Source organism: Apteryx rowi, unplaced genomic scaffold (genome assembly GCF_003343035.1).
Source record: "Apteryx rowi isolate R43461 unplaced genomic scaffold, aptRow1 scaffold_555, whole genome shotgun sequence".
Classification (NCBI taxonomy): domain Eukaryota; kingdom Metazoa; phylum Chordata; class Aves; order Apterygiformes; family Apterygidae; genus Apteryx; species Apteryx rowi.
The window spans coordinates 15,915-30,350 of NW_020450822.1; the positions used below are offsets into that span (position 1 = coordinate 15,915).

Consider the following 14,436-nt stretch of genomic DNA (forward strand, 5'->3'; position numbering starts at 1 on the left):
GAAAGAGCAGAATTATTTCAGGTTACCCTGTGTACCAGTGAGCAATTTGTTGGGAGAAATTCAAGCTGCATCAAGACAAATAAAACCTGAATCAAACCAGTTAAATTAGCTCCCCATCTTGGAACAGACTGAACAGTTCTCTTATTTAAAGGGCTGAACCTCTGATGAGTTTAATTTTCCTGTCAGCATCATTTTGAAACCTTATGAGTCCTAGGGAATGAGAGTGACTCTCTTTTTGCTTTGAATGCCGGCTTCCTGCTGGGAAGGCATCCTGTGATTGCCTCAGGTTGTCTATCAAAGGTTATCTGCTCAGTCCTGTGGCCACCCAGGATCTTCCAGGCTGCTTTTTGGCCTCGAAATTGGGGCAATATTCATTTTAGAACCTGCCTGTGAGTCTCAAACATGTGACCCTGACCTGGTTCATGTCAGGGAAAGCCCTTAAGGACAGGAGGATAGTGACTGGATCAACCTCCACCTCCAAGGAGTCCTTCCAGGCAGGATTCAGGCTCTGAGGCATAGTATAAAATTTTGCAGCTTTTTGCCCCCTAAGCATCACACACCACCACATGTCTGTGTCCATTGTTCCTCCAGCTGAACCTGAGGGGATTCATTTCACCTGCTTTATTCATCTGAAAGTTAATATCAAGCTGAGCTGGTCACCTCTGTAGTTTACAGGGACAATGTTACTCTGCAAGGAGACTGAGCCCAGCCATCCTACACACCTGGTTTAACTACAGTTACTTACTTCTAAGAAACATCCTCAGGTGTCTGTGGTCTTATTGATGAAGAATCTCTGGGTACCTCAAAGATTTCTGTTTCTCCAGACAGCAATTGACCTTGTTTCAGCTATGCATCAAAATGCACTGGCAATCAAGGTGCTATTGATTTAAGCCTAATGGCCAAGCCGCTTGGGAATTTCACCTGGAAAAGAAAAATCAATGCTACTTTGTTGTTATTATTATTATTATTATTTTCTGCTGTTAAGTTATTATAATGAAAAGGCATCAGAGTCTCACCAGCTCCTTACCATTAAGCAACACACTTGTGGGGCTGAGAACACTGGATCAGGCTGCGGTGAGGTAGCCAGCCAGCCAGCTACAGATTGAAATGACACTAGGGTTAAACAAATTTCCTCGATTGCATGCTGCCACTCGCTTCTTTCTCTGCTGACCTTCCCCAAGGCATGTGAGCTGCACTGCTACACAGGACTCTGGAGAGGATGTCTTGAACAATACATTAGCCCTATTACTGAAGGAGCTCTGTTTGGGAAGATGTTACCTGTCTTGTCCTTACCTCATTTTGGATGTTTTTTTTCCTCTCTCCCCCATCCTGAGGGGACAGTGTCACTCAGAATCTGCTAAAAGGCCCTGGTTTACAAGATTGTTTTAAATGTACAGCAGGTAGGCACTAGCCAGATAGATGCTTAGATCTATGGCAGGGCTAAGCAAACACCTCAGGCTCTGTCCTCTCTAGGAAATAAATCAAACAAGGGTCCATCCCATTGCCCACAGGCTGAATAGTAAAATATGGACCATGTCCATGCAGCTAAACTCTCTTACCCACCAAAACAAGGTGGCTTTGCCCATCGTGCCTCTCAGGAACATTCATGGCACTTATTTACTCCAAACTATGCCTAGATATTGCTGGGAGAGAGCACAGATTGAAGCCAGATTGTGGAGTGTTTTAACACCTTAGCGGTGTGGGTGATAAGAGAGGATGCTTGAGCCTGCAACCTAGTTGTCCTTAATTCCTTGGGATGGTAGAGATATCAGTCCTAGAGTCCCAAAGCCATCATGAGCAGTCTAGGTTCAGGATTTTGCAGGATCTTATCTGTCAGTGCTTCAAAGACTTTGGAGCCAAATCACCTTTTCAAATGTCATTGAATCTCAGGCTTCCTTTCAATCAGTCTTTTGCAGAAGGGTGTTGGCTCCTGTGTCACTTAGGCTGGTGAACATCTGGGAGCAAGCGATTGCTTGATGCAGTCCTCCTAACCACACCGACATCTCAGTGACTTTCTAAAGTCCTAGGTCACTTAGACATACTAACGCATTTTTCCCTCTGACTTCTGCTTACTTTCCCCCTCTTGTTCCTGAGGAGTGTGAGAAGGACTGAAGGACAGCTTTTATTTCCCATAATTTTGAATTGTCCCGTTGCAAGACAACTTTAAAGGGGACCAGGAGATTGGAGTTACCTTTTCTCATAATCCAGCCCTTACAAAATCAATCAAGATGGCCACCCAAAACTACGTGAAGAACAAGTACGAGCCTACATACTCTGAGGAGGTAGTTTGGGTGTCACCATGTCTGTAGAGCCTCATTTGCACCCATTCAAACTGAGCATTTTCCATGAAGGCAGCACAGCTGTCAATGAAATGCCTGGGGTGAGACCTGCAGTTTCAGAGGCAAACGTTATCTGAATGATAGCAATAGGAGAGTATAGAGACAATGTGAAGAGAATCTGACAGCGCAGCTTGAAGGCATGAGATAAAACTGCCTTAAAATTGCATTTTCCTGAGTGCCATTCAAACCAGACAATATTTCATTGTCAGGATGATATGACCACATTGAGGTGGAAGGCCTGACCCATGCTTTGCTGGAGCCATTGATGCAATGACTGAATCTTGACATCTTCAGTTGTTTTTTCTGGGAAGGGACTTGTTTGGTTTGCACATCTCCTTCCAATTCCTACCGCATCTGCAGCAGTCCCATAGGGTATTTCTACTGAGCACCTCAGTTTGCTTGGACAAATGCCAGGGCCAAGAATGCTTTTGAGGCACCTTACAGTTTTGGGTGATGTCTCTCTGACTTCAGAGGGGTCAACAGATTGTCTTACATGCCAGGGGGACTTGTGCCCTTGCACATTTTTCAAGCCAGCTTGGGGGGAACTGAGCAAAGTCTGGAGACAGCTTACTCTGGTTGCTGGGTCCACATTAGTTTTCCTCAGCTTCTGCCTTTCTCATCTTGGTGGTGTACTTTTATTGTTTCTTTCAGAGGGGAGGGAGGAAGGACATGGTTCTCTGTTTATTTAGCACAGGCATAGTTGCATACGTAAATGAGTTTTCATTGGAAAGATAAGGCATCTGCTCTCAGTCTTTTACCTACTGCAAAGGGATTTAAAGCATCAGGACTAATCCTTTAGTGAAACTGAGTCCAGGCTTTCTAGTGAATCTGCAGATTAGTTTAATTTTGTCAGCAGGTTCCCCAGGTTGGAGGCTGAGACCAGTGTAGTGTAAATTCCCTGGGATCCCACCATGGTGATTTTTACTTGTGCAGCTTTCCTGCCAGTTCACTTAGGACATGCTCTGAACTATTTCCCAACAGCATAAAATGAATTTTCTTCATGTTAAAGCAAGTGCTGTGAATACAAACATTGGAACATACTTAGATAAGCTTTCTTGTACAGTAGACAAGCTTCTTACTTCATTCCCAGTGTAAGGACAGAAGGCCAGATCTTAGCAATGGTTTAAATATCTCCTGCAGGACAAAAGGAAAAAACGCAGATGTTTAAAGTCTAGAATTATTTAGAGGAAATGAAGTTAGGCTTTTGCCAGCCATTGCAGAGGATCTCTGATATAAAGGGGAATTAGAGAGCAAGCACCAAGTCAAAATTATAAACGTACATACATATATGTATATCAAAATATATATGTGTATATATTATATACATATGTGTTTACATACACATACATAAAATTATACAAATATGTACATAATTCTGGTTTTCCTCCAGGCAGTACTTTGGGGAGATTTAATCTCATGCTAAGGATTTGACCTTAGAGGATCAAATATGAAATTCTTTGAAGCCAGGAGCATTTCTGTGATTTGGATTAGGCATAGAAACAAAATCCTGAGCTCACTGTTGATATGACAGATACATTCATACTTCAAAAAGCAGTTTCCTTTGGCTTCACAAGAGCAAAACTGTTGTCCTGGTGAGAAGTTATTTTGGCCAGAAATAAGTACTTTTAGCCTACTGAACTATGCCTTTGATTTCTCATGCCTCAGTGCAACTCACACAAAACAGAGCCTGGTGGGACAGAAAACAGCTGTTGTTCCTATGCACAAGGATAGGAAGAGGTCCCAGGGCTCAAGCAAGACCTGTTCATGCATTCATTTCTTCCAGGTGGATCTATCTGGGGGTGATCACGCCAACAAGCCCCATCACAGCCCTTTAATCTGTTGCCGTACGGCAGCCTCAGAGGCTTCGGTGGAAGTAGCACACCCAGAACAACACTGGGGATTTGAAGCCACATTCAGAAGAGTTTTAATTCCTCTGGGTCAGATCTGATCTTGCCCTCAGGCAGTGTTTTTTCAGTCAATTTAGAGAGCTGGTTCCTTGTTTTTCCTTTGGCTGGGTTTTCAAAGGGTAGTGAAGTACTTGCCAAGGGTGAACGTTAGACACAGAAACTGATGGGTAAAGACATCAGCTGCCTGGCCTTTGTAATTGCAGCTCTCAGAGACCTGAAAATGGTCCTTTTATCGTTTTATCTTTTTTTTTTTTTAACTTCTCTCTTTAGATTGTTTAGAAGAAGGGGAGATTGTCCCCAAAATGACAGTGTTGTATGTGTGGGAGGATGGAGGAGGCATCAGAACTGTTCTCTAACAGGGCCCCCCCATTAGCAATACATTTCAGGAAGTCCTCTGTCACCACACGTTGTAATTTGCTCCCGTCCAGCTCATGGGTGGTTTTTTTTTCATCTCTGTAAGTGGGGATATATTTGGAGAGTAGGGCTGTGCGTGTGTATACATGGGGATGTATTTCCTCATGAGATGATACCAAAGACAAGCTGATTTGGGTGCCCTGATATGTTATTCAGTACTCATGTTCTCACCTTGGTATGTATTTCCTTTCTTCTTCAGGAAAATGGGAGCCACTGCTCCAGTGTGACCTGTTTCTAAGGTACAACAAATAAAGACAGCCCGTCCCATTCCCTCAGACACTTCCCAGTATGGATGGTTTGATTGAACAGAACAGTGTGCTAATGCACAATAAGATAGCTGAAGCCGGGAAAAGGAACGGTTTAATTAATACGAGGAACTTAGTGGCAGAGAGTCGAGATGGTCTGGTCTCTGTGTACCCGACCCCCCAGTACCAAGGCCACCGAGTGGGGAGCCTTTCCTCGCAGAGCTGCCTGGAGAATGGCAGGAATGACCCTGTGCAACAGCTTCTGGATCCCAATATGCTGCAGCAGACCGTGGAGTCTCACTACCGGCCCAACATCATTCTCTACTCGGAGAACGTGCTGCGCTCCTGGGGGGAGAGCATCAGCTCCGAGTGCTGTGAAACCACCTTCATTGAAGACCGTTCCCCCACCAAAGACAGCTTGGAGTACCCAGACGGCAAATTCATTGACCTCTCAGCAGATGACATCAAGATTCACACCCTCTCCTACGATGTGGAGGAAGAAGAGGATTTCCAGGAGCTAGAGGTCAGATGTTATTTGGAATCTGTGGGGAAGGCTGGTGGGGAGGAAAAATCTGGGGTTAAATGTGCTGCTTCCAAACGCTGGTCTGCACGGGATCAGCTATATCACTCTCTCCTCTGGCCAAGACAGTGTATGAGCGCTGATCATTACTTGTTAGCAAAGTCCTGACTCTGCCAGTACTAAGGACAAAATTCCCACTGACCCTAATGGGGATGATCATTTCCCTCCTGCCTCTGAAAGGGCTGGTCACAATCAGAAAAAGACCCATGTGCTTAAATGTTTTCTAAGGTCAGGGCCAGGAGGCGCTGTCCACATACGTGGAGCTTGTCTTACACAGCAGGCCAACATCATCCGTTGCTTTCTCTTGAATTGGGTTGGGCATAAAGCTGGTTTTTCTGCTTACTGGCTCAACCATGACACATTTCTGTCTTTGAATGAATACACAACCAAAAGTCTTTGGGTTTCTTGATACAATGAATCCCTTCCCTCTGAAATCAAAAAATCAGTTCTTATGAAGTGAAACACTTCATTAGACCCAAAATGCAATGTTTCTTTTTAGGTTCCTATGCTTCATTGATTGTTCACACTAAAGTAAGACGCATTTTGTTTTCCAAATGGCACAGACTATGGAAATCAACTTCATTCTTTCTTAAATGATACATTCTTAACTTAAAAAAAGCTTTTTCTTTTTGGTTGAAACCAGCTGCCCAACTATTGTACAGATTTGTGTTTGGCATTGTATGTAGGGATGGAGGGTGTGCATAATACTGCTGATCCCAAAACTTTGTCCAGCACTAGTCACAGGCTCCTAACTTAGCAAAGACCCAATCACCTGTCTGAAGGGAAGGCATAGCTCCTATTTGAAGGTCCGAGATGAGATCAAGAGGCTATTTTCTTGTGTTTCGTTCCTGCAGGAGTTTTCTCCGATGAGACATAACAAGTTCCAAAGTTTCTATTTTCATCTCCTATTATACTGGTATCTCACCCTGTGATCAGCAGAAGGACAGCACAAAAGCCTGACTTTTCTTTTATTCTCTTTTCTCTTTGTATTGATAAGGTAGGGAGAGAGAAGTGTTTTTCCCGGTTTGTGCCAGTAATGCAGTACTCAATATTTTCACAGAGACAAAAAGTTTTTCTCTGAGGCCTGTGATGGTGTTGGCTCAAATCACACCCTTCTACAACATTTCAGAACTGGCTGTGAGAAGTCTCATTTTTTTAAGCAAAACAAAATGCCTAGATGCTGCCTTTTTACCCTAGCTTCTCTCACACAGTAGTTTTGATGAGAGTGACCACAGCGAGCATATAATTGCCTAATGGTGTTGTTGACACATCTGGCCTGACATTTTGGCAGCTAAAAAAATTCCTCCCTCTAGTCAATCCAAATCGAGCAAGACATTCTGTAGCTAACTGCCAGAGGATGAGCTAAAAAGGCCCGAAAAATAGGCGGGACAAGGGAAAAGAAAATTTCCTACAAAAAATTGTTTCCCTTTTCTCGGTGGGATTTTTCAAGTAGTCTTTACAATGTAGGGCCCTAAATCAGGGTACCTCTTTGAAAGGGTACCACAGGAGATTTGGGTCTGCTTTCTACAGAGAACACGTGCTCCTAGAAAACTACCTGTAAAACTGGAGGTGTGAGGAAATTGACTTCATCCTTCCCCTCTCCAGTTCTCGAGGAGAGAAGGGAGACAGTCTCTTTACCCATGTCTTTTCAAACAGCAAGGTGTCTTGCTGTGATGGTGCGTGCATCACTGTCCCGTCTTCTCCTTCTTCCTATCCTATATGTCCAACTATACCCTCCTAAGGTCACACATGTCCCTTCTTAAATGTGTGTACTGCATCTAGCAGCACAGATGCCCAACCTTACTTAAGTCAGCTGGGTGTTACTTTATTAATAAACAAAATATGATAGCTGTCCTGACCTACATGTACAAAGTGCTCAGAGGAGGCAGAAATGCACAAAGTATGCACCAACAAGTCTTCCTCTGTTCTGAACTGGTGTTTCTCCTCCACCAGGAGAATGGAAAAAGTAGGAGATGAGGCAAGATGTGGGGAAGGAACTGTCTGATCAGAAATGTGTGCAAAATCTCTGCTTCCAGCCTGGTATCAGGCTCTGTTGCTGTGGTACTCAGCGCAATGCAGTGTTGTGGTTTTTACACTCCTCCATGAACCAGACCTAAATGTCTAACCTGCAGAGCAGCTGCAATGAGCATAAGGGGTCTCAGCTCTGGGAATAACTGGTGGCCTCCCAAGAGGGCCCAAGTCTGCAGATGCAGTTGGTACTGCAGAAAGATGGGAAGGAGAGGAGAGAAACATTTAACTGCACAAGACCAGCAAAAGAGGTGACAGCATCTGGACAGATGCTGTATCTATGCGGCCAGATGCGTGAGGGCCTCCTGGGCTTGGCTAATGCAGAGGTTTGCTAGAGACATGGCTGAACGTGCTGAGACTCCAGGGATGGAAGAAATGAAGCCTTTGAGGACAGCGGTCACTGAGCAGGGGACTGAACCATGCTGGATTGTTAATTGCATAAAAATGCCTCTATGTGTCCAAATGAGAAAAACAGCATCTGAATCACACAGAATGAGGCTGGCTCATTACACTGCTTTTTTCACCAGTTATTGACAGGAGGCAAATGTTTCTTTACATTATTAATAGGCTCAAAATGAGGCTGAAGGGGTTAGTATCAAGGCTGGAAGCATTTTGAAGGAGAACAGCAAGAGAAGGTAATAGAAGGTTTTACATCCACACTGCAAGAGACTTGAAGAATTTGATCCTGCCATCCAGAATACACGGCACATTGCTGAGTATCTTGTTTTATTGCCTGCCACACCACAGCTCATAGAAGGATGGGAGCTGCATAGTATAACAGCAGATCAAGGCTCAATTCCTGTAAGGCTTTTCTGCCTTTACGCATCCACTTTGGCACTTCTTTCTGGGAGAAAATTCTAAAGAGAGCCCCCTTTTGGAAGGGTCTGAACAACAGTCTGTTGTGCCGGAAGGGGGCTAGGGTGCAGTACCTCATCCAGGTCTGCTGGCCTCATGTTTGAGAGAAGGCCAGCAATGAGTGACCAGCTGGAGAAGAGTAGCTCCCTCAGCCAGTGTGGCTCTTTGCCGTGTGAGCTTTTGCTGTGGGCAGTGGTAGCTCAAGGCCACTGTGAAACCAGAGGATTCAGATAACACTGGGAAGAGTTTGGAGTGCCTTGGAGTGCCCCGTGTTGGTCTGGGAGCTGTTTGCTGTGTGATGACACTGATTTAATGTTGGCTGGGAAAAGCAAGAAGTAAGAGGAGTATCTTTGCAAACCTTAGCAAAAGTGGGGAGCTTTGTGCAGAAAAACTACTGTCTCTCAAAAGCCCAGGGCCACCTCCTATTCTGTGTGCATCAAGGCAAGGCAAGTGGATTACCAACTCAGCCATCTCAATAAAATGCCCTGGGGTTGTGAGTTGTATCCATTCTTGCCTTTCCCATGTCTCCCTGGCACTGCCCTTGTTAGTGCCAACCACCTGCCCAGGGGTTTTCAGGACTGGATCTTTAATTTCTTAAGATGTGGAGAAAAATATAACTCATCCCTTTGTAAGACTTCCACCATGTAATACTTACTGGAACCCATGGCCACATGCAGGGAACAGCTTTTATGGACGCTGCTCGTCTGTGTGTTTCTGCCAAGGTTTTTTTTTTGAAGAGAGACGGGCTGTTGATAACCAGAAAATTTGTTGTTTTCCTGTAGAAAACTGCTGCAGAGAAAGTTTCTGGAAAACAGCAGCTATTCTGACTGACAGCGATTTGGTTTGGGTTTGAACAGCCCCCCAGCCAGGTTGCAGGGGTTGCTGCTCTGTTACCTCTCATCGCCTTCAGGATGGATCCACCCAGCTCAGCAATGCCTCCAGTGAGTCACCACAGCCTGCAAGGAAGCATCTTCTTCCCTTTCCAAGCCTGGGGACTCTGAAAAATCCTGGGAGATGTGGCAGAGGAGCAGGAGACATCCAAACTAGGTGTCCTTCCCATTGCTACAACAGTTTAGCCATGTTTAACTTCTTGGGTTTTTTTTTTATGAGCAGTGTTTCTCAGGTCCTGGCGTAATGTTATTCAGGTTGCCTAGGAAAAACATAATTGTCTGGAGGGAAAAACATTTCTGAAACAGCTCTCATTAGCATATACTGCCCCACTTTGCTCCAGCAATTATCAGGGATGAAAGCAGAAGGCTGCACATTCTGTCAAAGCTTTAAACTTATCCTTTCTGTGCCCATCCCTGAAATCAAATGATTCCCTATTTAGGTACTGCTGGAATGCTTATAAATATCTTATGAGTTCTTTATGCCACTACTAATGGACAGACAACTTGTCAAATGTGGTGGCAGTGAAATATTATGTGAGTTCCTAGCTGAAATACCATCTTGTTAGAGTTCATGTGTAAATGCACTGCCATCTTTTATCCAGAAACATCATTTGTCAGACTACACTCTGGCTAGTCTTCCTCCTAACCCCTAGAGAGCTGGCTTATTTAAAGAAACCCAAGCTACTGATGGCATGCAGGACTGCAACAAGGTGAATTATTCATATGTGTGGCATAAAATAATACATCAGGGTTCTCTCTTAAAAACCTCTTTCTTTTCTTGAGCAATGTCTGAAACAGCCTCTGCAAAATGAAATAAATAGAATGTTCTGGGGAGTAAAAGAAGAAAAGAAATGTAGCGCTTTCAAGCTAAACTTTCCTTCTTTTTTTCCCCTGCAAAGAGCTTCATGCTGCTGTGAAACTCATCCCTCCAACCTGAGCCTAAAAATATAAAGAGACAGAAGGTGGATCCTAAGCCTTGTTCTCTTCCATCTAACCTCTCCTCTCAGCATTCCCAAGGACCTCCTGGCTGTGTCTCTTCTGCAATGTGAAAAAAAGGCCCTGGAGGGGGTTTGTGCACATCGAGCCCCATGACAGGCATGTTTTATTTCAATGCTGCCAGCTGTTAGCCTCGCACAGACTTGCAATATCCTGCTTTGTGTTGAGAAGAGCAGAGCTGTTGTGTCCCAAGCCTCCCCCCAGGACCAGTCATCCAGAAAGACTTCTTGGTCATCCCCTGGGGCACTGAATGTGGTGAGGTTCCCCTTCTGCACAGCTCTGCAGCATGGACAAAGAGCAGGCTGGGGTGAACATGCTACATTACTGGAGGAGCCAATGGTCTGTGCAGTGCGTGCCCAGAACAAACCAGCGACAACTTTCCTCTGGAAGCAGTTACAGTGAAGTACCCACTGGTCTGAGGTAGGGATGTCACCTTTTTTCTCTGACACTGGAAAATGGACTTTAACCAATAAAGCATGGAACACTGTATAGATCTGCCTTTATGTTCCTGGAATGCTTATACAGAAATAAAATTCAGACATGGAGATCCCATTTTGGAAGGAACTTTCTTAACAACCACATCTGAGTGGAATTCTGGACAGCTGAAATTGCAATATTGCAAGTGCCTGCTGGAAGCAAGAGTCTGCAGTCTCTTGGATGTTTTATTTCCTGGAAAGTAATGTAAAACAGGAGTGCACAAAACACACAGGCTTGATCCAGCAAAAATGTACAAGGCATAGCATCACTCCCCAGCAATATATAATGGTTTCTAAGCCTGGCTTCAGTGCAGAACAACAAATTGTGCAGTATTTCATTCTTCTCAGTCCTCCTTCAGAATCCTTATATTCTTCTGAGTTGCAAGTTGGTTGTCATGGCTCCTTCTTGTCATTAGTTCTCTCAGGTGAGAAATGAAGTTTTCTTTTCTAGATGTTTGGCATTCCATCAATTTGTCCTTTATTTAGAGGTATTTTTTTCTTTTTTGATTCCAGAGGCAGCGTTGGGCTCCTCTTATGCCTCCGACTAGCTTTGCTTTAAAATGCAGTTTTGCAAGTTAATGATGAGTTGTAGACTTTTGCAGTCAAATTTATCTTAGAAGGTCGAAATTGATGAGGCTAGTAATTAAACCTTGGATGCAATGGTTCTGATCCCTTCATACAACTTTCAGCATCCCAAGCCAAGGTTGAGCGATCTCTTCTTTCCCAGTTGCTCTCCACAGTGACATGAAAGTACACGAACAGGATGGAGCCAAGGGCAAAGCTTTGCTGCAATGGTTCTTTCAGCAGCAGCTGCTCAGACATCTTGCTGTGGGGATCTGGTCACAACAGTGTTCCATGGGAGGTGTGGCTTGATGGAGGCATGTGGCTTATGGGAGGCCATGAAATTTGCACATGAAGAGGTGATCTACTAGTACCTGCAGGTTTCTGAACTGAATAATTTCTGCTTTTAAAGAGTTCAGTTCAGGACATAAACCCCCAAATGCCTTCCAGAGGAGGATAGGGTTTGATGGTCATTTTTGAGAATGGAGAAGAGGCAGCAGAGGGGACTGTAGCTAGGGCTAATTTTATTCAACAGTTTCATCAATAACCTGGTAAGGGAGTGGTCAGAAAAAATCTCCAGGTTTGTGGATTGTATTAAGTTCTTTTGGGTACTCAGATGCCATCACAGTGGAGAACAACTCTCAAAGGACCACACAAAACTGAGTAGGCAAAGTGGTGGCATTTGATTCCCAGTGTAAATAAATGGAAAGTAATACATTTATGGAAAAATAATCCATGTGGACATGATGCTGAGCTTGTAACTGGGAGCTACAACTCAGGAAAGAGACTGTAGAGAAATCATTGACAGTTCTGTGAAGTCTCAGAGAACAGTGTTCAGAGCTAGCTAACAATCCAGCAAAATGAGGAGTATCATAAAGAATAATACTAAGAACAAGACAGAGGGCAAGCATCATTTTGCCACTATATAAAAGCTTGGCGTACCCATATTCTGAGTGGTGTGTGCAATTGTGGTCCCCACTTCTTAAGGACATAGTGGAGTTATAAAAGGGCAACTAAAATGATCAAGGGGATGTAGCAGCCTGCTTACAAAAAGAGTGGTGAAAAAGGTTAGGACTCTCCATTTTGGAAGGCCAAGGGATGTATGAGCCAGTTTTACAAAATACAAAAGGTGAAGGTTAGAATGAATTCAGAGCTGTTGTTCACCAAACCTGTAATAATAGAACCAGGGAACATTCAAGGAAACTAGTAAGAGATTGTCTTAACACAAATAACAGAAAATCATTCTTTACACAGCAGGTAGTGAAATATGGTGAACTTGCTGCCACAGGAGGTAGTGGAGGATCAGCAGGTTCAAAGGGGATTAAATTCATGGACAAGGAGTCCACAAGCAGATATCAAAAGGAATTGGCAAGGCTGTTCTGGCTGTTCTTTCTAACATCTCTCACACAAGAGCTGTGGATGTTTGGGGAACACAGCAGATGTGCTGCAGACAAAGTGACCAGCTTCATGTGCACTTCTTACACACCATGTCCTGCTGCTGCTGTCAGAGGCAGAACACTGGGTTCGGTGGACCACTAGTCTGACCCCATCGGACATGCTTTATGTCCCTATATTCCTCCACAGGCACAATATTAATGCGTTGCAAGAGTGATTATGCTTCATTAGCATTTGATTTATTTTTCTCCCTTAAAGGAGAAGCCACTGGAGGCTAGAGATACTGAGCCATGCCAAGGGATATTAACCTTTATTATCCAGACCTTGGTGAAGGGAGCATGGCTGGGAAGTCACCTTCAGTAGTCTCCAAATGCCTTTCAATGAATCTTGTTAATTACAGCCAGGGCCCAGAACAATTCTCTTTCTCCATTGTGACTTCTCTGAGTTGTCACTCTGACATGACACAGTGAGTTCCCCAGGCTCCAGCATGTAAGTGGTAGGGACTGTGGATAAACTGTGTGGTGCCATTTGCAAAAGGTGGGGATGGGGGCACGCTGCTTTGAAGCCTGAAGGCACAAAGAAAGGCAAGTAAGCTGTAAAATGAAGAGAGAACAATCTTTCAGCTACGTTGAGAGACCTTCTGCTTTATTGTTGTTACTCAGAGCCCAAGTGGGCTTGAAGGGTCACCTCTCCTAGCTTGAGCTGTGTACTGTTACTCTTCTAGCTAAATTATCTCAGGGAAGAGGTGTATCTCCCTAGTCTTCCTCAACAGACAATGGTGAGACCATCTCCTCCAGAAGGTGGGGTGGAGAACACCTGCTGCGCTTCTGCTGTGAACAGCCCCTTGCATGAATTCGATGTCTGCTGACTGTGAAAATACTCCACTCCTTGACTGGGGGCCATAAAGTGAGGCCCCATGAGTACCCTGCTGACATGATGAATAACGATACCAAAGTACATTGCATTAGCAGCAGCTTCACCCTTCTTAACAGTTCACAGCATAAACTGCTGAGAGCCACTTCTTTGTTGCAGCTGCTGGCCCATCTGCCAAGGCATGAACATGCTGTGACACACATGTGCCTTCCCCATGAATTCAAGAGATTGTTGGGAGCCCCTGTCACTCACACAAAGATGAGGAGTATTTACTCTATGTTGGTGATTACTGCTCTCTGAGAGAAAGAGTGTGATTTAGGAGAACGTGGCAGCTCACCTGGTCTAGTATGGATTTGTTCATTGCTCTCTGCAGTAATCCCCTTCCAGAGGCAACATGCTGATTGCAGGTTACTGACAAGCCATGGATAGGCAGGCTGTGGGTGTCTAGAAAGCATCACAAGGGAGATGATCAAAATCCAAGGGGACAGGAAGAAGAATGGTCTTGGACAGCTGCACTGAAGTTGTGCCACTGATGTGTTTTGGTTTTGCAAGGTTAAAAATTAAAAGCCTTCCTACATGTAGATTGTTGTGTTACACAAAGCAAGGAAAGACCTGTGCAAGCACATCCTGAAAGGCTGGCTGTTTGATTGACAAGATGTTTTAGAATGGGAGCTGGCGAGCAAGACCCCCCCCCCCAAAAAAAAAAAAAAAAAAGCTTAAAACTTCAGAATAAAGAATCCATGATGGCAACAGGTTTTAGGAGCCATCACCACTTAAGTAAGTGTCATCCAGATGGTGCTCAGTAACATGTAAGTATATTGAGGCAGAGTAGTGATAAAATACAGCCCTTCTTGGGAGAGTTACCATCTAGCATGCT

The 14,436-nt window shown here is 44.3% G+C and overlaps 1 protein-coding gene across 1 annotated transcript in view; it reads left to right on the forward strand.

Annotated features, from left to right (window-relative positions):
* Positions 1-4,913: 4,913 nt before the first annotated feature.
* The window catches only part of SYNDIG1 (synapse differentiation inducing 1), a 70,979-nt gene continuing 61,456 nt past the window's right edge, over positions 4,914-14,436 (forward strand). Inside the window, exon 1 of the mRNA XM_026081603.1 lies at positions 4,914-5,428. Coding sequence (XP_025937388.1) covers positions 4,949-5,428 — 480 coding nt within the window. The 5' untranslated portion in view covers positions 4,914-4,948. The remainder of the gene's footprint in view (positions 5,429-14,436) is intronic.